General features: G+C 35.2%; 1 protein-coding gene across 2 annotated transcripts in view; it reads left to right on the forward strand.

Annotated features, from left to right (window-relative positions):
- ntrk3b (neurotrophic tyrosine kinase, receptor, type 3b) overlaps positions 1–27,404 on the forward strand; it is a 285,287-nt gene that overhangs the window by 198,785 nt on the left and 59,098 nt on the right. For both annotated transcript variants that reach the window (XM_056461059.1, XM_056461060.1), the window contains one exon: positions 17,969–18,157. In XM_056461059.1, coding sequence (XP_056317034.1) covers positions 17,969–18,157 — 189 coding nt within the window. The remainder of the gene's footprint in view (positions 1–17,968; positions 18,158–27,404) is intronic.

The following is a 27,404-nucleotide window of genomic DNA, read 5'->3' on the forward strand; positions in this document are numbered from 1 at the left end:
AGGCTCTGGTTTGCTATCGTTTGACCGTTGCTTGCCTGACTACTCTTATTTATAAACTGCGTGTGGATCCTCAACTCTGTTGTCAGCGTCCTTCTGTTATACACACGCGAACAGTTACTTAATTGGGTTTTAATTTCTTAAAATTTTTATCTTTTGATTTTGTTCTGATTTTGTAATATTACGTAATTATTTATCTCTTTTTATTGTTGTCATATTTTATTACAAGTCTTTTTACTACAGTACTTAGTAAGTCCCTTTAGTTTTAGTATCTAATTTCTCTCTATCCTTTTAGTTTTGTGGCAAATTTATGCGAATAATAATAAAACGCATATTTGCTTCTCCAATAATGTAATGTGTGCGACGACTAGTCAGATTTGTTCAGAGTAAACAGCTACATGAATCTAAATGAAATCTCTCTCCTATCCGCCTTTGATGAGCGGGAAGCGTGTTGACGGGGGAATCCCTGTGTTCCAGACGCATAACAGGGTCACAAAAATGCTATTTATTTTTAACAACTGCTGAATTATTAAATGAAGGGTTTCGCGCTTTCGCTATTTTTGTTCTCAATTTGTGCTTGTTTGCTCTTTGCGCTTGTCGCTTTGTTCCTGTGATGGGATTAACAGCTGCATTACCATTTAATAGTATTTCTGGGGGTCTCTGTGTGTGTGTGGGTTTTCTTTGGCTTTAATGAATCTCTTTGTTCACCCGAGAAATTGTGTGTCGAATTAAAACTGGAGAGCTAAAAAAGAGCCGCTGATTTGACTGATGTTATGTAAGCATGTGTGACACGACTTGAGGAGAATCAGACAATAATTACAATCTGGCCTCTGGCACTGTGTCTGATTGAGTCTGATTGAGCAAACGCACTATTTTAGGTTTTCGTTTAGGGTTTACTGTAATGTGAAGGTGAAATTTTACAAAGATATAAAAAAAAACTTGCATGTTATTACTGTTATTATTAAAAATAATAACATATATATATATGTGTGTGTGTGTGTGTGTGTGTGTGTGTGTGTGTGTGTGTGTGTGTGTGTGTGTGTGTGTGTGTGTGTGTGTAAATAGTGTTATTCTTAATATTATTATGGTTTATTTTAAATAATAACAATAAAATACAATAAAAATAATAATACAATTAATAAAATAAAAAATAAATAAGTAAATAAATTAAAAATATAACAATAATAATAAACAAGTGATATTAATACTACTATTATTAATAATATTGAAAATAACAACAACAAAATTTAATAATAATAATAATAATATTTGGTTTCATGAATTTTTATCATCATAGTAAACTGGACATGTCTTTAATTTAAAATTAGTTTTAACCCTTACATGTTAACTAAGAACTAAAAATGAAATAAAATTCTAATCAAAATAGATGATTTTAAGAAAATGAACTGTGCATACACTCACTGGCCACTTTATTAGGTGCACCTTTCCAACTGCTCATTAACGCAAATTTCTAATCAGCCAATCAAATGGCAGCATCTCAATGCATTTAGGCATGGAGACATGCTCAGGACAATCACACCGGGTGCCACTCCTGTCAGCTAAGAACAGGAAACTGAGACTACAATTCACACAGGCTCACCAAAATTGGACAATGGAATATTGGAAAAACGTCGACTGGCCTGATGAGTCTTGATTTCTGCTGCGACATTCAGAAGGCAGGGTCAGAATTTGACATCAACAACATGAAAGCATGGATACAACCTGCCTTGTATCCAGTGGCAGCTTAAGGCATGGGCAATGTGGGCGATCGCCCAGGGCGGCATCTTGCTAGGGGCGACATGGAGACTCAACCTCCCCTTCTTCACTTTCGTCCACGAAAGGGCAGCACGAACGCCGGTCTCTTTCAAGGGGCGGCATGGAGACTCAACAGCACCCCTCCAACCCTTCACTTTCGTCTGCAAAAGGGTGGCATGACCACCGTTTGCTTAATGCGCCAGTTAAGCTTGCTCATTAGTACCAATTGAGCATCATGTCAACACCCCCGCCTGAGTATTGTTGCTGACCGTGTCCATCCCTTTATGGCCACAGTGTACTCATCTTCTGATGGCTACTTCCAGCAGGATAACACGCCATGTCATAAAGCACGAATCATCTCAGACTGGTTTCTTGAAGATGACAATACGTTCACTGTACTCAAATGGCCTCCACAGTCACCAGATATCAACCCTATTGAGCATGTTTGGGATATGATGAAACGGGAGATTCGCGTCATGGATGTGCAGCCAACAAATCTGCAGCAACTGCGTGATGCTACCATGTTAATATGGTCCAAAATCTCTGAGGAATATTTCCAGTACCTTGTTGAATATATGACATGAAGGATTAAGGCAGTTCTGAAGGCAAAAGTGGGTGCAACCCGGTACTAGTAAAGTATTAGGTATATAGCCAATAGCCACTAATATGTTCTTTTCCCAACATTTGTATAAATGAATCAATTAATAATAATTAAATTATAACAGATTTCTTTTCTTATTTTCATAGCAAGTGTCGTCAAAATGACAGTTTCAAAAAGCCTTTTTAAATGGAGCCAATAAGGCCAGGTTAACCATAGTTTCTATGGTTACCCTGCTATGCCTTTCCATGACAGTGTATGTTATCTCTACATAGCACATTTACCACTGAATTAGCAACATGTGCCATTGACTATCTAGAATAAACAATTAACTGAAACGCCAAGGCATCTATAAACTAATAAATTGCTTTTGTTGTCAGACCATTTGCAGCATTTAGAATCAACATTCAGCTCTTCTACATGTAGTATTTGAGTTTAGCATGGTAACAGTCCACATGTATTTTGGCAGCATCTGGACCTGCCGCTGAGGGTTTTGAATGCGCTTCGTTGAGTAGAGATTTTTTTTATAACGCTGTTGGATCAGTGAAGTCATGCGGCTTCACCATAACCTGATCGATAGCAGTCTTACTGTCAAGTGTCTGAATGATCACATGTTTCTGTTTCGCTCCCTGCGCCTCTGTAATAAAAGGTAAATATTTAATGGCCCCTCGCTCAATTGTGGCCCACCCCCGACCGGCCAGGATGATGCAACGTTATCAATTTTTATCGCACCTCCCTCTGTTTAAATGGTCGGAGTCTGACTGATGAAAGCAGCTCTTTATTTTTTCATTGCGGCTGAGTTCAGGAGAGCGTGTGTGTTAGTGTAGGAAGGAATCAAGCTGCGCCTGTGCTTGTTTTGTGCTTGCTTAGATTTCCTCATCTATCTGCACTGGAAACATTGGGAATTACGCATGTTGAGGTGTAGTTTTGCTTTAGACCGTCAAGTTAGTAAGTCCAGGGTGCAAATTACAGGAGGGTTTGGGGTGAATTGACTCCCCTAATTAACACTTATTCCCTCCTGAAGGACGGCAAAACAAGATGTATTAATTATACATCATATATATTATAATTACAATAATAGACCATATAAATATACACTACCTGACAAAAGTCTTGTTGTCGATCCCAGTTGTAAGAGCAACAAATAGTAACTTGACTACTAGTTGAACATTTGGAAAAGTGGCAGAAGGTGGATTTTTTTCATGAATCATCTGTTGAACTGTATCCCAATCATCACAAATACTGCAGAAGACCTATTGCAACCTGCATGAACTCACAGATTCTCACAGAATTCAGTCAAGTTTGGTGAAGGAAAAATTATGGTTTGGGGTTACATTCAGTATGGGGGGCGTGCGAGAGATCTGCAGAGTGGATGGCAACATCAACAGCCTGAGGTATCATGACATTTGTGCTGCCCATTGCCGTACAAGCCACAGGAGAGGGAAAATTCTTCAGCAGGATAGCGCTCCTTCTCATACTTCAGCCTCCACATTAAAGTTCCTGAAAGCAAAGAAGGTCAAGGTGCTCCAGGATTGGCCAGCCCAGTCACCAGACATGAACATTATGGAGCATGTCTGGGGTAAGATGAAGGAGGAGGCATTGAAGATGAATCCAAAGAATATTGATGAACTCTGGGAGTCCTACAAGTTATTTGAGTCATTGCAGAGATGTATGAATGCAGTCCTCCAGGCTCATGGGTGTCATACACAATATTAATTCTTTTTCCACTGCACCATGACTTTATATTCTATACTGTTCATTATTTCTGTTAAGTGACAAGACTTTTGTCAAAGCAAAGTCAGGGGTCTGGGGTACTATGAAGGAGGAGGCATTGAAGCCACTTCTGATGCCAAATGATCAACTAGAAGTCAAGTTATAATTTGTTGTTCCCAAGACTTGGATAGGTGACAAAACTTTTGTCAGGTAGCGTACATTTGACCATCCCAATCAGTCTATGCAAGAATTATTCAGCAGTCTGAAACCGGCAGACCTAGAGTGTTCACACGACACTTTTCTTGTAAAATAGCTGTTTGTATCTAGATTTGACCTATAAGCAAAGTAAAATTAGATGCACAATGTATATTTGACCGACAGTACCCTCTGAAATGGCTATTTAGAAGTTACTGTACACTAAATATCCCACAAAACACAAACAACTTAAATACAACTTTTTAACAAACTAGATGTAAATAAATACATGAATTTGATTCACTGAAGCATGTAATAAAACAAACTTTTTTGGTAATGTTAGTTTTAGAAGCAAAAATGCGTTCTGTGTGAATGAGTCTTGTTACAAAAGTAACTCAGTCAAAAGCTGTTAGTGATTTTCCTATCTTTGTAGCTGCAGTCAATTTAAAGGGCTCCTAAGTTACCCCTTTTTCCAGTTTTAAAGTCTTTTGTTTCCCCAGAATGTGTCTGTAAAGTTTCTGCTCAAAACACCCATCAGATTATTTATTATAGCTTTCAGTAGTTTGTATTTTATAGCCCAAAACAGCTTGCTGCTGTTTTTGTGTACTGGGCCTTTAAGACTAGTCCTCTCCACCCACCGTTCCCACGTGCCTGTCAGTGTGCCTTAATCTTCTCCCTCAACTGCTTCAGACAACAGACAGACATGAAGTAAGAAGATCTCACATAAAGTTTGTGAGAAATACTACAGTAAGAACTTTACCAATGAGTATTTGATGCATTTGTTGTGTAGTTGCAACGATGAGTCACACACAATGTCGTAGTGTGTCCATTGTCATACTGGGGGATTAAAACATTTAAAAAAAACGGGACTTTTTGTGTTTCTGTGACATTAAAATAAGATCCAAAACATTGAACATTGGAGTGCGGTTTTCCCCACCCACCCACAGAACATTTTTTGCCAAAGAAACTGCCATTAAAACATATGTTACAACTCTCTGTGATTAGCTGCTCCTTAATAATTAGTTTTAGAAGTTTAAAACGTTTTAAAAACAGAGCATGTTTATAATAAAGAGAGTAAAATCAGCATGTAATTTTTAACCAACATAATCACCCTGGCCGCATAGTGTCAGTAAACATGCATATGTTTTTCATCCAAACATCACTTGTGTGAGACTCATCATTTCAGAAAGGCTTGAATAAACTCCACCACAAATACATCAAATAAACTTACTTTTGACTAGTGACCTTATATTAGCTTCATACTTGTCTGTCTCCATCACTGCCGACTGTTTATCTGACATAACGCATGAGAAGCAGACACGGACATCAGAGCGGTGAGCGAGGAAAAGCAGCTCATTTAAATTTAAAGCAACAGGCTATAATGTACAGCTACTTTATTGTCCTCAGACACCAAAACGAGCAGATTCAACATCATATAATAAATTATATGAGCTGAAACTTTACAGACACATTCTGGAAACACCAGAGTCTTATCCTACATCTTGTAAAAGGGGTAAAATAGGTGCCCTTTAATCTGTAGATAACATGCATCCATGGGTATGATCAACTACTGTATAACCTGTGTCAGCAGTAAAACATTACTTTTTTTTCATGACATCTCATTCATAATTTTGCGAGCAAATCCTGGCGATATTTAATATCAAAATCCAATAAATATTCAATTATAAAAACCTATACAGTTTAAAAAAAATACATTTATAGTATTAGTCTTTTTAGGTGAAAATTTTGATTTAGTTTTAGTCTTTGTCTTTTGACTAAAATTCCATTTTAGTTTTCGTCACAGTTTAGTCTTCTGAATCGTTTCAGTTTTAGTTAACTAAATTTCATAAGATTTTGGTCGACTAAATGTACTCTATATTTAGTTGACTAAAATATATTTAATTTAATTAAAACATTGGATACAATTATTTATACAAATTATTTAAACCTAAAATTAAATAAAACAGTCTCATTAAAAAATACAGTATACCATTATATTGTTTATTTATATAATTGATAATATGTAAAATGTGGGCTTCACTTTAAGGCAGTTTCGTTATCTTGACTCACAGATAAGTGAAGATTATAGCACTACAGTATCATTACATCCTAACACTGAATGACGTCCTGAATAAAGCAGTTTTGTTTTGTTGTACAGGTACACTAGCTGTTGTTATGACGACTTTGGCAGATGCAGACAGCGTGTTAACAGCACGAGTTAGCAGGTTAGCTAAACTGTAGCCGCAGCTATACTGAAACACGTGAGGAAACAGGTCCTCACTAAAATCAATGCCATGACCATATGAATTTAAGACTGAACGATTTAATACCTTTGATGTACAATCTACAAGAGTTATTTTTATTAGTCAATGAAAATGTCAGTACATTTTTATTATAGTTGTCCTCATCATCACTTAATTTTTTACTTAGTTTTCGTCGATAGAAACTTGTTTGTCATGAAAATTAGGACAAAAAATTTTCGTCAACAAAATAACAGTGATTTGATGACAACTATGCACAATTACTATCCTAAAAGTCATGTTATATAATTTAAGTGGCATATAAAATATACCTAGTGATCATGAATGTATTTGTTGTACTTGTAATTCAACCTAATTTTGACAATTTCATAATGATAATAATGAGAATCTACTATTGAATTACTATTGAATCGTTCAAATCAGATTTTTTTTTTTTAAAATGTGCTTATTTTCTTCTAAAACAATATTTAAAAACATATTTATTTATTTTTAGGGCAGATTGTGACCTTGACGTTTCATTAGTCTCAGCCCATTACCTCCATTTGCTAAAGACAAAAATAAGCTTGTGGTGCATATGGTGAATTTAGCATTCTTGCAGAATAAAATATGCTCCTGCTTCTCTCTTAAAGGCTTTTTATATAATCATAAACAAAATAAATGATCCGCCCAATGGAGGTGTCATAAATCTTCTATAGCCTTTTTGGTAAAGGACCATCAATATCGGTGGGTCTGTATCCCTTGGAGTGAGATTTGACTGGGAACACCAAGAGTTACAGCGAAATGTTTAATATCGAACTCTCAGATTTACTCTGTGCCAAGAAGCAGCATTTCTCAGTAGGACACTAAATGTCAAACACAAAGACGTGTGGTTCTGTTCATGGGGTGGTGTTTACTTTTAACTACGTGCTCTCTTTCACCATATCAGCTAGTGGAGGCAGTGAGTGGAGAGTGCACCAGTTCAGACAATGAGACATTTGTAAAATTGAAGGGAATGATAGTTATTAAGAGTATTATATTGGCCTGTTTAGCTGTTTAGTGTTCAGACACTATATATAATGATGTTAGACGATTAGCAAATTGCAGTTGGTGGATTATACCTTCAATAAAACATCTGGGATGGATGGATGGATGAATGGATGGATGGATGGAATATATAGGTAGATAGATAAATACAATAGATAAATAGATAGATGGATATGATAGGTATGATACAAAAGATGGTTACCATTTAGATAGATAGATAGATAGATAGATAGATAGATAGATAGATAGATAGATAGATAGATAGATAGATAGATAGATAGATAGATAGATAGATAGATAGATAGATAGATAGATAGATAGATAGATAGATAGATAGATAGATAGATAGATAGATAGATAGATAGATAGATCACAATAGACTGAATCTGTCCAATCAGAGCAGAATATTGCCAACTGTCCAATCAAAGCAGAGCAGGCTCTCAGAAAGGAGGGGTTTAGAGAAATCAAGCGGGTTTATTACAGAAAGATCTTTACCTTAAAGGGGAAATGAAGCACTCAGTCAAGTTTACATTATTTTGTACATTGGACTCCACTTTAATGGAAATATATTAAACAAACTCGACTAATGTAAACATTTAGCAGAAAACAACATTTTTTACTATAGCTTTTAGACCTAGGGTGCCGCCATCTTGGAATGTCACTGTGTCTGACGTCACAGGGTTGGTTCCGTTCCCTCAGCTGAACAGATACAAGGGAAGTAAAGCACTGAACATGGATACTGCAAAGCCTAATTTAACTAATACAAGCATCAGATGTGGGTCTAATATAAATAAATTTATTCTATTGTTTGTTTTCCCTTTTATTTACCGATCATTTGATGCGCTTTGCTCCACTCTATTATGCTGCCTGACTGCCTGTATGGGTTTCAACCATGGTAGTAACGGATTAAACACAGACACTGGACAGCCTAATTTAACCCAATGCATGAAGTTGTGGACACGCATCGCAGAGCTGGTGCAAGTACAACAAATACAAGCATTTAAGTTGTGTATATTTCTTTTGCACATTCCTTTCATTTGATGTGCTTTGGTCCAGTCTCTCACGCTGCTCCAGCTCTACCTGACGAGGGGATTTACATTCAGACTAATGCAACAATTAAAATGATACATGACTTCACACTTTATTAAGTCACGTCTTTGTGGATTATGTCAAGACATATTCTATCTTCAATTTGATCAATTCGATCTCTCAACATGTATGAAGCACGTAAACCTGCCATGTGAAAAACAGCACCGACCTTAGTTTGGTTTGAACACGAGCAGAGGTGAAGGGCTGTAGTAGTTAAAAGTGAAATTACCCGCATCATTACGTCAGCACCGGACCTGGTTAAAACCATGGTTAAAACCCATACAGGCAGTCAGGCAGCATAATACAGAGAGTGGACCAAAGCACATCAAATGATCGGTAATTAAAAGGGGAAAAAAGAAAAATAGAATAACTATAAATATATTTATATTAGACACATCAGACGCTTTTACTTACACCAGCTCTACATTCACAACTTCACGCATTCGCTTAAATTAGGCTTTGCAGTCTCCGTCTTCAGTCCATTATTTCCACTGTATCTATTAAGCTGAGGGAACTGAACCAACCCCGTGACGTCAGACACAGTGATATTCCAAGATGGTGGCGCCACACATGACGTTTTCTGGTAAATGCTTACATTAATCCAGTATGTTATATATATTTCCATTAAAGTGGAAATCGATTTACAAAATGATGTAAACTTGACTGAGTCCTTCATTTCCCCTTTAAAATATTTGGTAACCATGGTAATTTCAGTTACAACCACATATAGGACAAAGGTTATTACAAAACACCATTAAAGCCCAATCCCAATTCTATTTTTGTACTCCTACCCATCCCCCTTGGCCCTTAAAACAGAGTGTTAAGGGGAAGAGCTTTAGAATTTTGCTGCTGTAGTTATTCCAGTTGCTTTATTTTTTGGTATTTATCTTCAGGAAATCACTGAAGGTATATATTATGTTATCATGACAATATAATGTGGCAATAAGATCATAACTGTACTGTGTATTTACACAGTGGCCATATTCATCTATGTACACAAGAAACAGGATTAGCATTATGCCAGAAACTGTAAAAAGGTCATTCCCAGCCACTAGACTTCTCTGACAGAATATTCCAGTGTCATCGAGTGTCAGAATGTTGTGGGACTGCTGTACAGGAGTTATTATTATGGATTATAGATAGCGAAATTTAGCGGTTTTTATTTTAGCATTGTTTTAAAGCATGACAGTAAATTATGAACTTGGTTAGGAATGTATTAAAACATGTGTTTGCTTGTTGTAAAAATACGTAATAATGACAAAAAAATACTAATTTGTGGATCTCCTTACTTCCGGGTGCAGTCATGCTGGTGTTGTGGCTGTGTATTCTGGGAAATGTTCTTACCCCTTGGTTTCAAGTGTGGTCCTGAAAAATCTCCTTTCAAAGGGCTGTATACCCCTTTACCTTAGCCCTACGCCTTTAAGCTAAAGAGAATTGGGACACCCCTACCCAATTCTCAAGGGGAATGGCTAAGGAGTAAAATTGGGGAATGGGAATTCGCCCTATGCCTTTAAGCTAAAGAGAATTGGGACACCCCTACTTTAGATATAGTATGATGGAAATAATGGCTTTATTCAACAGTTTCTTCTCAGTGGCAGTATATTTTGTGCACTGTTTATTTTAAACCATAATTAAACACACCTGATCAAACTAATTCAGTCCAGGCTTATTTGAAACCTACGGGTAAGAGTGTTGGACCTCGGGTGAAGCAGAGTTGGAACTAAACTGTGCAGAGCTGCGGCCCTCCAGGAACTGGCTTTGACACCTGTGCTTTAAAGTCTCTAAAACTTATTCATTGATGTTGATGTACTTTCAACTGAAACAAAATATTGAGTAGGGGGGTGGGGCTTTCTTTTGCACATCATTCCCTCATAGCAAACTAACGGCAAGGTTGACGTTAGCAGTAGGACCGTCACTCCAAACACGGAAGCAAATGGTCAGACTTTGATTGAAGATTACCAAACAAACAGTTTTTTCCAGTGGATTATCCTTTAATTAATGATTTATAGAATAAAGATTATTTAAGAATAACAATGTAAAAAAACATTGTGAATTTTGATTTCACTTGGACTTTAAGATTTCCTTCCTTAAAAAAAAATCCTACTTTAATGTATCATATCTTATGTTAAGACCCAAGATGAGAAACTTTCTGTAACACACCACAGGAATCTAACAAACTCATCACACAATACAAATAAACAAGTCGTGTCACTTTCAGTATGTGTGTTTGTGTCCTGCCTCTGGCTCTGCTGTTGTGGCACGACTTCACACACCTTGGACCTATGGTTGTATTTGCAGGGTTACACCTCACAGGTCCGGGCAATGCTCCATAATCCTGAGACAGTCAAGGTGAGAAAAAAAAGATCTCTTCAACTGCTACTGGCACAAGAGTTGGTGAGATTTATTGATTTGCTGAAGAACTATTATTTCTGATGTTGCCTGTTGAAATTCACAGGATGTGACAAAAACTCAGTTCCAAATCTTACTGAGCTGCCAACTTATAAAAATCATTTAAAGTACAGAAGGACTTAAGAAGTGTTTGAATATATCTTCATTTTATTAGCCATCACAAGTATCCTTCATGGAGGAACCAATACTTATATGTGTTTTGATTAGCTAGTGGAGATAAATGCTTGTATTTCAGTCAGTATTTGTGTGGGAGTAGGGGAGAGCGGGGCACAAAGTGACACTTTTTGGTTTTGGTCAAATAATAAACAAAGTACTGGGGTTAGACAAACCATTTGTTTTTTACCAACAAAACACAAGCCTCTCCTACAAATGAGCACTGAAAGTATGATCGCCAAACCTATGGTTTCTGTGCAGTGTTGCCAAAAGTGCCAGGAGTAAAAATGTTACTATTTACACCTGCAGGGCAAGTTGTAACAGAAAGAGGGTTAGTTATAACCCATGCTTAAGGCAAATTACGTACAGTTAATTTAAACTTTGTTTATTTTAAATAGTAGCTATATTTTCTCTGGGCTTCCTTCCACACATCATTTCTTCATAGCAAACTAACAGTAAGGTGGACGTTAGCAGAAGGACTGCCACAATAGACACAGAAGCAAATGGTCAGACTTTGACTGAAGATTACCAAAATAAACTTTTTTTTCCAGTGGATTAACTTGCATGGATTAATAATTCATATAAGAATAACAATGTGAAAAGAAGCTTTGTGAACTTTGATTTTACTTGGGGTTTAAGATTAGCTTCCATAATACAAACTAGCAAAAATAAATCTAATTTTATGTATCATATCTTATGTTAAGACCTAAGATAAGAAAAAGAAAACATTTAGAGGACAAAAGAGTGGTGTTTGAATATATTTTCATTTCATCAGCCAACACAAGTATCTTCGAGAAAACAATACTAATATGTATTTTGATTAGCTACTGGAGATAAACATTTGTATTTTACCAGGCATTTGTATGTGTATGTGTGTATGTGTGTGTGTGTGTGTGTGTGTGTGTGTGTGTGTATAAAGTGCTGCAGCTCTGACCATTTTGTACAACAACCCTCTTTTTTTCCTATTTTTCTTGAAGAATGTTAGCATTAGCTTTTTAAGTATGGCAAAACAATTCTATACCTAACAAAAGTTATCATACACCTGATGCAAGACATCTATGGCGCAATTTGTTGCTATTTTCAGACCAGCACAACTGTAATTTTTACATTTTGCATCACATTGTATGAATATCAAATTCATTCGCACCGCCTTGTGGACACATGGGTGAAAAGGAGGTGTGTTAAGGTGCATTGTTGGTGTGTTGCTATTTTTAGAGGAACTGAAATAGACTGCGCCCTTGACCAACTAAAAGCTGGTCTAAAGTCCAGGATGTACAGCAATACACAAACAGATTAAAATGTTACAAAAATTATTCTTTTTTTTTTTTAAATAAATTTAAAAACCACTGCCTCCATGCCTCGTCTTGGGGTGCTTTTTTCAGTTTATTCATGACTATTGTCATTTGTATAATGTTATTGTTTTTAGCTGATTATTTTTTATATTTGTTTTAATAAAAACAAGTTTACATTTGTCCACCTGTCAGGTTTTGGAGATATGCATCACCTTATGGGGCATAAGAATAGGACGTGTGTTTTGTGACCACACTTCGTTATTATTGTTCATTTATTCGTTTGCTAAAAATTAGAACTGAAATTAGAAATAGTTTTAAAACAAATCTTTGTGCTTAACAAATGAAATTAAAGATGTAGGCTAATGGATGTATTCAGTGGAGCAACAATGTTTTCTTTATCCACGAAAGTAAAGGAGTAAAGAGTAAAAGTAAAGAGAAAGTAAAGAGGCTGAATGGAGGAGGCTCGTTCTTTATCCTTGAGCTGCAGATAGTCTGTTTAATGGTTTTCTCGCTAGTAAAGCGTTCAGTTTTTCCACTTATAAAGTCTGCCATGTAAATAGCGAATGTGCCATGGTGCAAAGCACTGACTCCTAAAGGGAATGGGAGATAAATCTCTGATTGGTTTAATGCACGTTGTGCTTAAAACACACCAATAACTCATTAAGAGAATAAGCACAACCCTGTTAGACCATGTGCCGCGGCGCAGAGCATATTTTTCCATCCTTAAAAAAGCAAAAGTGGATTCAGACATGCCCTTTCTGCTTTTGCACCATGCGCTTTAGACTTCAGAAATAGAGCCCTAAGATTCTTACATGTTTCATTCTAGTTTATCTTCACAAAACTAGGATTTTGAAGCCTAAAACCTAAAGCCTGAACTAAAACTAAGTTTGTATGACCTTAAAGTCAACTTTAAGCAAGGATTAACTTAAAAAATAAATAAATAAAACCACAAAATTGTGAAAATATCTTGAGCTCTGACTTAAGAATTTTATTTCTAAAAATCTATTTGAAACTCCATTGACTTTGGGATAACATCACATAATTAAAACTTAATTGTGGGTTGTAGAACTCAAGCACTCTATGCAGACAGCAGTACAGCACACTAGGTTGAAAGAGTAATATCCCAGTAGTCATTCTGACAAATGGGAATAATTTTCCAATTAATAGGGTTTAAAGTACAAATGAAATCAAAACTAACCATATGATTTTGTAAGCTCACACTGCTAGTTTTGTGGTGAACAATTCATCTTTGAATATCATAATATATAGCCAATATATATATAGCCCCTCCAACTGTCAGTTTTGACAACAAACAGAAATGGTGAGGAGGAGGTGTCTGTTAGGTTGTAATAACTCTCCCCAAAACCCTTTTCCCCATCTTTCTGAATGAAATGTCTACTTTACTACATCCATGAAGCTCACAGTAGAAGAAAAACAAGCCACGCCCACTGTTTTCTCATTTATTATTCCATTTGTGGTCACAGATTCCGGTTCATGCAGACTTTAAACACTATTTGCAATACTTCCATTGCACTTTGCTGTTGATTTTCTTCAGACTGGTCTTAAAAGTGCATTTAAAGAACAAATGATTTTAAGACTCGCTGAAAATTGCATGTTTACAACCCTCCTTTTCCGATTCAGACCAATGGCTCTTTCTCTCACTGGTGGAACATTTCAAACCATGGCCGTTTCACAGTGAATAAATAAGTAAACTTGATGAAAGTGTTTTAGACATCTTTGTAGCCTTGTGAAGTCACTCAAAAGGCTTTGTGTTGTGAAATGAGCTGAAGCTTGTTTAGTCAGCTTGTTTAGCTGGTGTAATGTCTCTTTTGATTCTTTACAAAGACTGAGGTTGTGGTAAAATATCCCTTTTTTCCCAATGCTTTTCAGTAACATTCACAAGCTTTCTGCAGGTTTAATGGAGGTCAATGCAAGACTTTTAGCCACAAAACACTACACTCAAAAAATGGCTTTTGCTGCTTGTTCAAACAACAGTTTTAGGGGACAACTTAATAGTTTTTACAAATTTAAGTGGATTTAACAAAACAATTAAGATAACTTAATGGTTTTTACAAATTTAAGAGGATTGAAAATAAAACAATTAAGTTAGCTTAACTGATTTGTGTTTAGGCATTATGAATGAATTGTGTGGAACCCAGCATTTGTTGACACTGTAGAACAGTGTTATACATTTTACTGACTAATGTACTTTTGTATTATCCCAAATGTTTCAAAGAATGTTCAAATCCAGAGAAATATGCTATTTTAACTAGTGAGATAGAGAGTGTGCTGTGTGTTCACGCTGATGACGTCACACACCCTAGATTTCTAGAAAACAAGCAAACACCAATATGCTTTAATATGTTGTGTTTTATTCAACTGCACAGACCAGCATTATAACAGAAGCCTAAAATGTATTTAGTTTGCTAAAAACAGCTGATTCTCCACACAATCACAAGCTGAAAAACTGGAAGTAGTGGACTGTGGCATAATAAAAGCTCTGCTCTTTTTATGCCTGGTCACGCTCGTCTCTCCTCAGCAATTGTTTCACTTCGACAGCTTTCAGTTTTACTCTGCTCCATACTACCATTGTAGTAAGTGTTGACAACTTTAACTCATCCATCAACATGATTTCTGTAGGAGTCCCGTAGGATGTAATAAAGACCCCAACTCCCATTATCCATACTCTCTCTCTGCGTCATTAAACTAAAGCTTTGTTTGTTGTGAATACAAGCCCTCTACTGGCAAATATTACATACTGTGCCTTTAAGACCAAATCAAGAAGCGAAATGAGAACAAAAACACCAATAACTTCTCTAAATATAAATATCCTCCTATAAAGGTACAACTATAATGCACATTTTGTATCCTAGGCTGTAAAATATATTCATAAACTAGCAAATATATTACTAGTATATTTATAAATATGTATTATAAATAAATTAAAAAATATTAGTAAATATGTTTTCTGTATTTTGTGATTCATGTTTTTATTTTGAATTTTCCCCTATTTATTTATGCTTTTGAATTGCATTATGGGATCTTGATCTATCTTCCAACAACTTTTAACTCTGAAAAGTTGGAAATCGTGACTTTTATTAACATTTTTAATAGTTTAAAGTGATATATTGTCTGAGTTGGTATTATATTGTAAGGTACAAAACCTTCGCAATATACTGCCAGTACATTTTCTGTTACACTTATTTCTGTATATATTATTTCTTATACATTATATTATTTCAAACGACTAAAATGTCAATAAAAGTTTCTTCGTTAACCTGTAGAGCTGCATTTTCAACATCAAAATTCGACAGAGCAGAGATTAACATCCCATAATGCAATTCACAATCATAAATAAACCGAAAACACTTAGCAAATGTTAATTAACAGATATATTTTAAAATGCATCCCTGCCACTGCCACTTCCTCTTATTGGATTAGATAGGATTGGATTGTCCAATTATTTGTATAATTAATAAAATTACCATTTAAATAGTGTTATTAACATCCATACCTTCCCAAACCCCAAAACTACCTTTTAGAGTTATTATAATCTACACCTAGCCCACACCTAAACCTACCCCTCACAGTAAGCATTTACATTACAATGTCTGAAGTGTCATTTGATGTGGACGGGTTTGCATTGTGCCTTTATTCTGACAGTATATGAAACTCCTTTAATTTATTCCAGTTCATCATTTTTGAATCTTAAGTAAATGTATCTGATGTTTTAAAATGTCTAATGACAAAAATACTAAGAAATATCAGATTCTCTACTGTAAAACACTTAATGCTATGGCTCTAATATGGCTAGGGCTCTAGTTATGCTCTAATTGACCCCTTATCACATTTCTGGGTTTCTCAGTAGCAGAAGTCTTCAAAGTTGGGTAAACTTAGAGCGCAGTGAATGGGAGAGTACAACAAATAATTTTTACAATCCTATTTGCTAAAATAATAAAAGAAAAACTCCACGATGGTGTTATCAAGATTTTCAGAAAAAGAAAAAAAATAATAATAATAACGGCAGCCAGAAGAGAGAAGAACTTCAAATTTATTTTCCTGCCCCATAGATGCTGCATTAGTAACACCTCACATAAGCGGTTTTTTGACGCAAAGATGATATAATACATATAATACAGTGTTGGGTAAGTTACTTTCCAATTACTGATTACTACTGAAAATTGTAATCTGATTACATTACTAATGACTTCATGAAAAAAGTCATCAGATTACTAGTTACTTTACTTTGAAGTTACTTATATAATATATCTATAAAAATACAAAATAAACTGCAGCTTTCAGTAATTTAATATTCACTTAAAAACATTACAAAGGGTTGATCACAGCAGCTTGACATATTCAAGAGACTTAAGGAGTTCGCCCAAAATTTTAAATTCTTAATATTCTCTCATCATTCACTTGTTCCAAACCTGTTTGTTTTTGTTTTTTAATTAGAATTGTAATTACATTTAGAAAGAAACTGGATACCTGTAACCATTGACATCCATAGTATGCAAAAGCACTGCAGTGTTTGGGTGTTCTGTGTTTGTCTGAGGTAATTAGTCTACCTAAATGTGTATATTCTTTAGAAAGTATGAAGCTGATTGGTCAGTTCTTGTCACATGACTAGCGGTTTTCAACGGGTGCGCCTGAGAAATGAGAGCGCACGCAATATGCACATCCCGATTTGAGATTTGTGAATTTCCCCAAGCAGCTACGCTTCTCTTCACATTCAGAAGATCCCTTCACTCCCAATCCTGCACAAAAATCCAATTTAACCTGTTTAGGCTGAGTTGGACTGCCGTGTTTTTGGCACTGGTGTCCTCCTTGGTGACGAGTATTGTCCTCAAGTGCTTGAACAGGTTGCTGGTCAAGTTATAAGCAGGTAGAGACTGGACATAGACTGAATTTCACAGCAATATTTTTGTTTTTATGCTCAATGAAATCAAAGTAATGTCTGTATTTCCACTTGAAGAAGCAAACATGCTTGTCAGCAGCCATTTCAGCTTGCATTCTCCAGCAACTTAAAAGTGCATGATTATTAACTGACATTGCAGCAGAAAACGTGATTTAAAATAAGCATTTTTTCTACTACAAACTATATTTGTAATGTAAGTATTTTCACTATAAATTTCACTGAGTGAGTAACTAATCAAATTACACAATTTTAAAATGCAATTCTTTATATTACTGCATTCCCCAAACATGTAATTAGAATACAATAACACGTTACTGTGGGAACACGTTACACCTAACTAACCTAAATATTAATATACACCTAAAAAATCTAAATATTAAAAAGATCCAAGGATTTAAGATAATGATGAACATGAAACCCATCATAACAGTCTTGTGAAAAGGCTCCATTTAAGACGTATTTGAGGCCTTAATTTGTAGAATGGTGAATTAAGCCCTTATAAAATCCACAGACACCCACATTGCTTGTACAGTATGTTTATCGTTTCCTTGTGCTTGTTCTGCAGGCCCAGTGACAGTCATCAGTGTGGAGGAAGACTCTGCGAGCCCTCTTCATCATGTGAATCATGGTATTGTCACACCCTGCTCTCTCGATGCCGGACCTGATGCTGTTGTGATCGGCATGAGTCGCATTCCTGTCATCGAGAACCCGCAGTACTTTCGACATGGTCACAACTGCAACAAGCCCACCACCTGTGAGTACATGTCCCGCTATTTGATGCTCTGATCCAATATAAATGTGTTTGGTTATAAAAAAAATACAACTGAAAAGATGATGGACATCAGATTTTTCCCTAATTTACACTATTGTTGAGATAAAGGTCATTAATATATTAATATATAAAATTTTTATGTGTGTGCTACCCAAATAAAAAGTCTTTGAAAACGGGTTTCTCAAGCCAGGTGGCGCATTACACCAGGGGCTCATCTCCTGTTTCCAAAATGCATCACAAACTGCTTGAGAAACTGTTCTACTATGATAATTGGTGATGAAAATAAATTATGTTCAATAAGATGTACTTGTGTTTACTAACTGTTTATTCAGTTAAATATGAATTTTGAACTGTAAGCCTACATAAACTCGAAACAGCGATTTTTGATGACCTTAATTCGACTAAAGTCTAGAACTAAACAGAAACGGAATTAAGACATGTAGAGTTTGCATATATCAGTGGCATTACTGAAGTAAAACCGCAATCAAACTATTATCATCATGAAGGACATTTTGCCATATTTTCCGACAAGATCCACACATGCGGCTGTCAGTAAAGGACTGCACGCGCACACACACACACTTGCAAAATGCGGAAGTTTTTTCTTTAAATTCGACGTGCGTTATTAAATTCCATAACATTTTCACCATTCCTTACTCTTTATTTGCGTCTAATACCCCAGTTTGTCACAGGGGCTTGAATGAAATGTTCATGAAAAAGTGAATTTAAAGATTTAAAGTGAAACTGCCGAATTGCAGTTAAAGTCAGGCATCCTGCTGATTTGAATCAGAAGGGCACTTTTTTTGTCAGACAGCTCACCGGTCAGGTAAACATCCGCGCTAAAATATCAAGGTGAAAGTCATCATAGCTTGCGAAGAATAGACCCAGCTCCCAACCAAACTTTAAGAATAGATTAACGGCGATATTTTTTATCGCGCGATAAGAGTCTCGCGTTAACGAGATATAACGTGTGTGTGTATATATATATATATATATATATATATATATATATATATATATATATATATATATATATATATATATATATATATATATTATTATTATTATTTTTTTTTTTAAGAAATCTGTACTTTTTTTCAATAAGGATGATGGCACGGTCATCATTATAAAGATGTTTACAGCTGTATCACATTCTGCAATGCTGTGTTGAACTGAATCACAATAGAGTTGAATAATGAGCTGTAAGGTTCAAAACAGTTTGGTATGGTATGCTTTGCTGAAAAAAATATTTGCTTGTTTTTTCACACTTTACTATCATGTTTGTCCATGTCTAAGGCACTTCAGTAGTCACACATAAGTTATCATAAGCCCAAGTGCGTTACTTCATAGTTTCACACATCCATACACACACACACACACACACACACACACATACATAAGCTACAGCCAATTTAGTTTATTCCATTCACCTATACTGCAAGTCTTTGCACTGTGGTGGAACCCACGCCAACACGGGGAGAACATGCAAGTTCCGCACAGAAATGCTAACTGGCCCAGCCGGGACTCGAACCAGCGACCTTCTTGCTGTGAGGCAACAGCGCTAACCACTAAGCCACAGTGTGGCCATTTTATTCCAATAATCTTTATAATAAAAAAATGGTTCTTTAGGTTATTTTTCTGTTTAATTTTTTTGAAGAACCATAGTAAAAAACAGCAGCTGTGTTTAACAGAAATGTATAATTAAAATACAGACTAAAACAAAAGCATAGGAAAGTCAGTTTAGAGATATTTACCATATAAAGTAAACTTACAGCAGTTACAGATTTTTAATGTAGCAGTTTTTTTTAAATGAAACAAAAAAAATTTATTTTAAATGAACACTTAAAATCAGGGCTATTGAATTAGTTTGTCAAGGGGGCAAATTCAGGAAAAGCATCCCAAACGAGGGCCGTAGAGATATGACTTGCAATATGTGATGACACAACAGCATATAAGAGCCCATACCTTGTATTTGTGCTCATAAAGACACCCACATTGACTTTTTCTACATTAAAACGTTAATATGTTGTATTTTGAAACTACGTTACATCAATGCATTGTACAATGCGGCTTTTTTTTTACAAGCATATTCAAATGTTGCATTTCGAGGCACAAAATCAGTGTGTTGCTTAAGTAGGCTTCTTCTACATTCAGACACATTCACTTGATATGTTTTAAACTGCGTAACAATTAGGGATGCAACGATTATAGATTTTGGTTGTACGATTATATAGTCTGAAGATTAATCATGGTTTCACGGTTATCACCATTATTATGCATTTATTAAACTTAAAACACGAATAGTTTCGAAAATAACAAAAAAAAAAACTGTTTATATTTTAAAGTGTTGTTTACTGCTGCTCAGTAACCAAATACAGCACAAAATATTAATTAAAAAACAAATAATAGTCCATTTCTCTCTTTGGACTTGAAAATGAAAAAGTTTGGAAACGGCTTGCTGCTATAGTTAATCTAATGTGTGTGCGTATTGGCATAACTTTGTTTAGTTGCAGCAACTTTTTTCCGTGCAACAGAAATGCGGCGTTGAGAAGCCCTTAATGAATAAAAGCGGGGTTAATAGTGACATCGGCTAATCATTGCATCTCTATTTACAATATCAGTGCATTGTACAAAAGACCCTTTCTACAAACATATCCAAATGTTTTTGGCTGGTGACTCACGCTCTGTGCAGCCTTCAACTGCAGCTCATGCTGTATTGAACAGACGCACATCACTTCATACTGTAACTATAGCGACCATTTTTCGACTAAACTAAATTTATGGTCACACTATTTGGAGGGCCGGAACAAATTGCCTCGGGGGCCTGGTTTGGCCCACGGGCCGCCAATTGAATAGCCCTGCTTTAAATGATGATGACAAAAAAGTTGCATGCACTTATGAAAGTTTGTGACTCTTGACCTTTGAACTAGCCCGCAATGTATGCTTATTATGTAGCACATTATATAGGTCACTTATTAAGAAGATGTTTGAGCACAATGGTGTTACAAAAATAGAGGACATTCTGCGAGTGCACGGGAACAAATGCACACCCCATTGTTTGTATTAATGGCCATGAGTGTAAACGCGGAGCTCCTGCTAAGATTTATGAGATCATTTATTTATTTATTTGCTATTTTCGGTGTTCTGCTATGACCGAGAAGCTCCGCGCTGACAATTACTTTTGTGGAGCAAACAGCGTCTTGTTTAAGACTTTTAATGCAATTAACTGGAACAAATATACTTGTCACTTTACATTAGTGATTTTGCTAGCCAAATTTAAAGGTTAAAAGGAGCCCTGATTGATTTAGAGCACATGTATTGGATATATATGAGGACACGGACTTGCACACATCAACACACACACACAGTCTATTTATATTCCAGGCACAAAGCAGTGGTCTATTCACAAGGTGCACTGACGCCTATGAAAAGGAATCCAAAGGCAGAGGACAATCACATTTTGCCCTCATGAATAAATTAACTCTTTATGCATAATGGATAGCATAAAATCTTTATAGCTGTAGATACATAACCATCATGGCCGTGCTCATATCTGATGAGTGTGTGATATTTAAATGACAGTTTGCAGCTTAAGAGAGGGTGTATTTTTTGCTTCTCAGCCTCTGAGCTACTAGAAAGCACTTTATGCCTTAGCTGTAGTAAACTGAATCATTTATATAAAGATACACCTAATAAAAATGCTCCAGCTCATGATTTTTTTATAGATGGACCAAACTGAGCGATTCATATAGGATGCATGTACTATCCGACCTGTTTTACCAAGCTGTTATTGACTTGACTAATAATAAACCGAGTGTATTACAATTCCACTAAACTTCAAGTTATGAAAGCAAAAAAATAAAAGTTCCACAAAAAAGTGCTCTATTGGATTGAGCAAGGTGACCGTGGCGGCTATTTGAGTACAGTGAACTCATTGTCATGTTCAAGAAACCAGTCTGAGCTGATTTGCGCTTTATGACATAAAAGCGTTATCCTGCTGGAAGTAGCCATCAGTAGCCTGCCTGCCCGTCTGTCTGTCTGTCTGTCTGTCTATCTAATGTCCATTTGTCTTTTTATCCATCTAAAAGTCCATTTGTCTATCTATCTATCTATCTATCTATCTATCTATCTATCTATCTATCTATCTAATGTCCATCTGTCTATTATCCATCCATCCATCAATCTGTCTATCTAGAAGTCCATTTGTCTGTGTATCCATCCATCCATCCATCCATAAGTCCATTTGTCTATTTATCCATCCATCCATAAGTCCATTTGTCTATTTATCCAATCATCCATCCATCTATCTATCTGGTCCATTTGTCTATTTATGGATGGATGGATGGATGGATAAATAGACAACTGGACTTATAGATGGATGGATGAATAGACAAATGGACTGATGGATGGATGGATAAATAGACAAATGGACTTATGGATGGATGAATGAATAGACAAATGGACTGATGAATGGATGGATAATTAGACAAAAGGCTTCTTATCCGCACATGGTGACTAGGCATAAACTTTTGGGATATTTTTGTAAGCATCTATTTTTCAAAGAACATTTCTTTATCTTCGTCTAAGGCCCAATACCAATTCTATTTTTGTACCCATTCCCCTTGGCCCTTGAAACAGAGTGTGAAGTGGAAGGGCTTCAAAATTTACCCCTAAGATATGGGACAGCTCTACGGCACCTGCACACATCATCATATGTCATTGATCTTTTACTTCATATGAGATTGATGATCACAACTGCTGTAGTTATTCCAGTTGCATTATTTTTTGGTATTTATTTTCAGGAAATCAGTGAAGGCAACAATATCATGTTAACATAACACTATAATGTGGCAAAAAGATCGTAACTGTAGTGTGTATTTACACCGTGACCATATTCATCTATATAAACACAAGAAAACAACATTAACATTATAGTAGACACTGTAAAAAGGTTATTCCGGATCACTAGGCTTTTCTGACAGGGTATTCGAGTGTCATTGAGTGTCAGATGTGAAAGTATGTTGTTGGACTGTTGTACAGGAGTTTTTATTATGGATTATAGATATATAGTTTTTATTTTAGCATTAGCGTTTTATTTAAGCATGATGGTAAAACATGAACACCCATGAATGTAATAAATCTAGGGATGCTCCAATCGATAAGCCGATAATCACATTTCAGGACTCGATCAGTACTCGCCGATCTAGCCGTTCTCATGAAATGATCGCAGAAAGTTCAGTAATTTTGACAAAATATTCCAAGTTCACTAAAAGCTGAGTGGAATTTTTTAATTAAAAAAAAAAAAAAAACATTAAAAAATGTTTTTAACATGAATATTTAATAATATAACTTCTTATAACATACTAATAGCAATAAACAGTAGTTTATAGACCCATTTCCTTTTAGTAGGGAAATATTATTTGTAGGTGTGCATTTTAACTTCTTATGCATCAAATATGCACTCCAAACTTGTTCTTGATTGAGATATGTTGAATTCTTCTTTCGTCATTTGCAGTGTTTTCAAATAGCATTTTATACATTTTCTTACCAATTTTTATATCTGTTTTAATATTTTCTGTGGCAGTTCATTCCGCTGTGGCAACCCCTGATAAATAAGGGCCTAAGCCAAAGTAAAATGAATGAATGATTTTCTGTAAAGCTGCTTCTGGCCATGACATGTTCACACCTAAATGGTTATAAGAGACGTGTTTAAAATAATATATGCAGTATCCTTCATTTATTCTCTTAGGTAAGGCAAGATCTACTCTTAAGGTTCATACTTGGAGAGAAAATGTGCTTTATGCATTATAAAGCTTGAAGTATTTATCAGTATTGACTGATCACCCAGACAAGGAATTGGTACTCTACTGGCTGCAAAAATCCTGATCGAAGCATTCCTAATTAAAACATGTTAGTTTGTTGTAAAAATTTGTAATAATGACAATAAAATACTAATTTGTGGATCTCCTTACTTCCGTATGCAGCCATGCTGTCGGTGTAGATGGTGTATTCTGGGAAAATTTTGTACCCCTTGGTTTTGACAGTGGTCCTGAAAAATCTCTGTTTAAAGGGCGATCTAGCCCTTCCCCTTAGCCCTACACCTTCAAGCTAAAGAGAATTGGGACACCCCTACTCCTTCATGTGAATGCACAAAACGGGGTAAGGGGAAGGGCTAAGGTGTATTGGGATTGGGCCTAAATGTCCTAAAATGTTAAATACATTATTTTCCTTTTTTATGTAGAATATACATAGTTATGGATTATGTTTACTTCTAAAAAATATGATAAATAAATTGCAGACAGCCCAAAATAGATTGTGTAGAAATGTTATGAAAGTACCTCCACTGACACATTTGCATAATGAACAATATAGTGAAAGTATCTTTTTTAAGTTGAAAAAAGGGTAACTAAATATTTTCTTGACCATCATGCTTTGGTTACTGTCATTTAACTAGAACGAGGAGCAGGGACATTTATTCTTTAAGATTTAAGAATGAAACCGGTAGATATACATATCACTACTTGATATAGACTTTTTATACACATATATACTTATTTAAGATTATACTTATACTTATATATATATATATATATATATATATATATATATATATATATATATATATATATATATATATATATACACACACACACACACACACACACACACACGCACAGTTTAAGTCAGAATTATTAACCCCCTTAGATTTTTTTTTATTTTATTATTATTATTTTTTACATTTTTAAATATTTCCCAAATGATGTTTAACAGAGCAAAGAAATTTTTACTGTCTGATAATATTTTTTTCTCCTGAAGAAAGTCATATTTGTTTTATTTCGGCTAAAATAAAAGCAGTTTTTTTTTTTATGAACTATTTTAAGGTCAAAATTATTAGCCCCTTTAAGTTATATTTTTTTCCAATAGTCTACAGAACAAACCACCATTATAGGATAACTTGCCTAACTCCTGCCTTGTTAACCTAATTAACCCAGTTAAGCCTTTAAATGTCACTTTATGCTGTATAGAAGTGTCTTGAAAAATATCTAGTAAAATATTATTTATTGTCATCATGGCAAAGATAAAATAAATCAGTTGCTCTGTTAAACAGAAATTGGGGAGAAAAATAAACAGGGGGGCTAATAATTCAGGGGTTTAATTCGAGAGATTCTATTTGAGTGGTTTTAGAAGGTAAATTAAAAATGGTTGTTTTATGGTTGAAGTTGATGATCTTGTTGCTGAGATGATGATGTTTGAAGGCCTATAGTTCGGCGTATGGTTCGGCTGGTTTGAAAGACACTGTAGTAAAATGATCAATTAGGCACCAGTGTCATAAATCAACTAACAGTAGCCTAGCGCTAACCTGACTGTGACGTTTTTTTAAACTGTATTGTATGCTTGTTTTAAATCTACTATTGTTTTTATAGCAGCTTTTACCCTTATTCTGTCCTTGAGATTTTCTTTTCTTTTGGGACACAATTTGACAATCAAATAGACTACTTCATACATATTTGTAATGCACAGTCAGGATCTTGTATTTTTAGCTTTTATGATCACAAGAGCTCATTGTACATGCCAGTGCGCTCATTTCCTCCAGGAATACTTCTACCTGAATAATGATCTTTAATCTATCGCATGCGATCGAGCCGCAGTATTTCCCATGATGACTTATGCCAGAAATCCCAGTAGCAAAATACTTCATGATTAATAATTTAGTACATTTAAAGGGCCATAACATTGAAAATGTAACATGTGCCTGGCTTTCTTGGAATAAATGTGTTATGCAAGGAATAATTGACACGGGTCAGTTGAATGCTTAGGAAATTATGCACACCTGAGCTGGTGATGCAGCCATGACGTGAAGTGGAGTGCTTTATTCCACTTATGCTACATTTAGAAGACATTGTTCAGATGTTGTATTTAAAGTCTGCGTGAAATAAAAATTTACAGGTTTTATTTTATTTTATAGTGCACATTGTTATTCTTTCAGTGAACAATTAATCCGTGTACATTAATAAAACATTATTATAATTTTTGTTTTGATAATCTTTAATCAAAATCTGACCATTTGCGTCTACTATTGGAGAGGTGGTCCTTCTCTGTTGACATCATTTTGATGGCTTCAGCCGCAAAAGGTTGTTTTCACGTGACATCATTGATGATGCGCGAAATTCAGATGGAGTGCAGGAAGTGGCTCTTCTACATAAGAATTGCTATCAGAACATCAAAATGTTTCTGTTTTATGTTGTTTCTAATTGTTTAAATCAGCCAAAATTAAAAACAAAAACAAAACAAACAAAAAAAAAAAAGGCAGAACAGCTTTTATAGACTTACAAAAGTTTTAGCTCAAAGGGCGAATGTTCAAGAAACTGGCTGAAAAACAGAAGAAATGGTGGCACGTATTAAACATTTTCAATAACTTCCATATGTACAAGCTTCTTTTTAACGCAATAATTCATTTGTCAGCACCAATAAAGATTATATACAGGCCTAACTATGTGTATACATGTTTATGTGTTATATAAAAATCAGATACAAACACCACCACACTTATTCTAAATCCAGAAGAATATAAACAACGTAACCTGCCGCTTAATCGCTGTAATGAAATCTCCACCTTGTTTCGCAGTAATCCACGTCTTTACTGGCGTTTCGGCAGAATAAACAACCATAACGCAAACATCGAGATGCGCAGCAGTGGTTAATGTTTATTGATGGTAAGTTCATCGACAGAACAAAAAGAAATGCAACCCTTGCGACAAAACTAGACGGTTATTAATGTGGAGCTCTTTTCCCCTCTATAATAAATAAATATATAAATAATAAATAAAATAAATAAATGAATAATAAATGTAGACTATGCGTCCACGCTTCTGTATGCTTTATCTGTTGTTTTGGGATGTCTGGAAGATATCCGCATGGGGAAAAACTATTGTAACTTATAATGTTTTTGAACCACATAGTAAAGTGTATAATGTGTATAACTCTTTGTTAATGAACGCTACAGAATACTGCAGCAGAGTAAACCAATAAACTGTAATAAATACTGTAACATTAGTGTAAACTGTGGTACATTGTGATTATAGCGTAGAAAACTGAAGCCTTGAATAATTTGATTACTACAGTTGTGGTGTACCACAGCAACAGTATAATTACTACGACAGTTTTATCCAAGTAATTGTCTATAGTATAGTATTTACTATAGGATTTTTATTGTAATGCAATTATACAG

Source organism: Danio aesculapii, chromosome 7 (genome assembly GCF_903798145.1).
Source record: "Danio aesculapii chromosome 7, fDanAes4.1, whole genome shotgun sequence".
Classification (NCBI taxonomy): domain Eukaryota; kingdom Metazoa; phylum Chordata; class Actinopteri; order Cypriniformes; family Danionidae; genus Danio; species Danio aesculapii.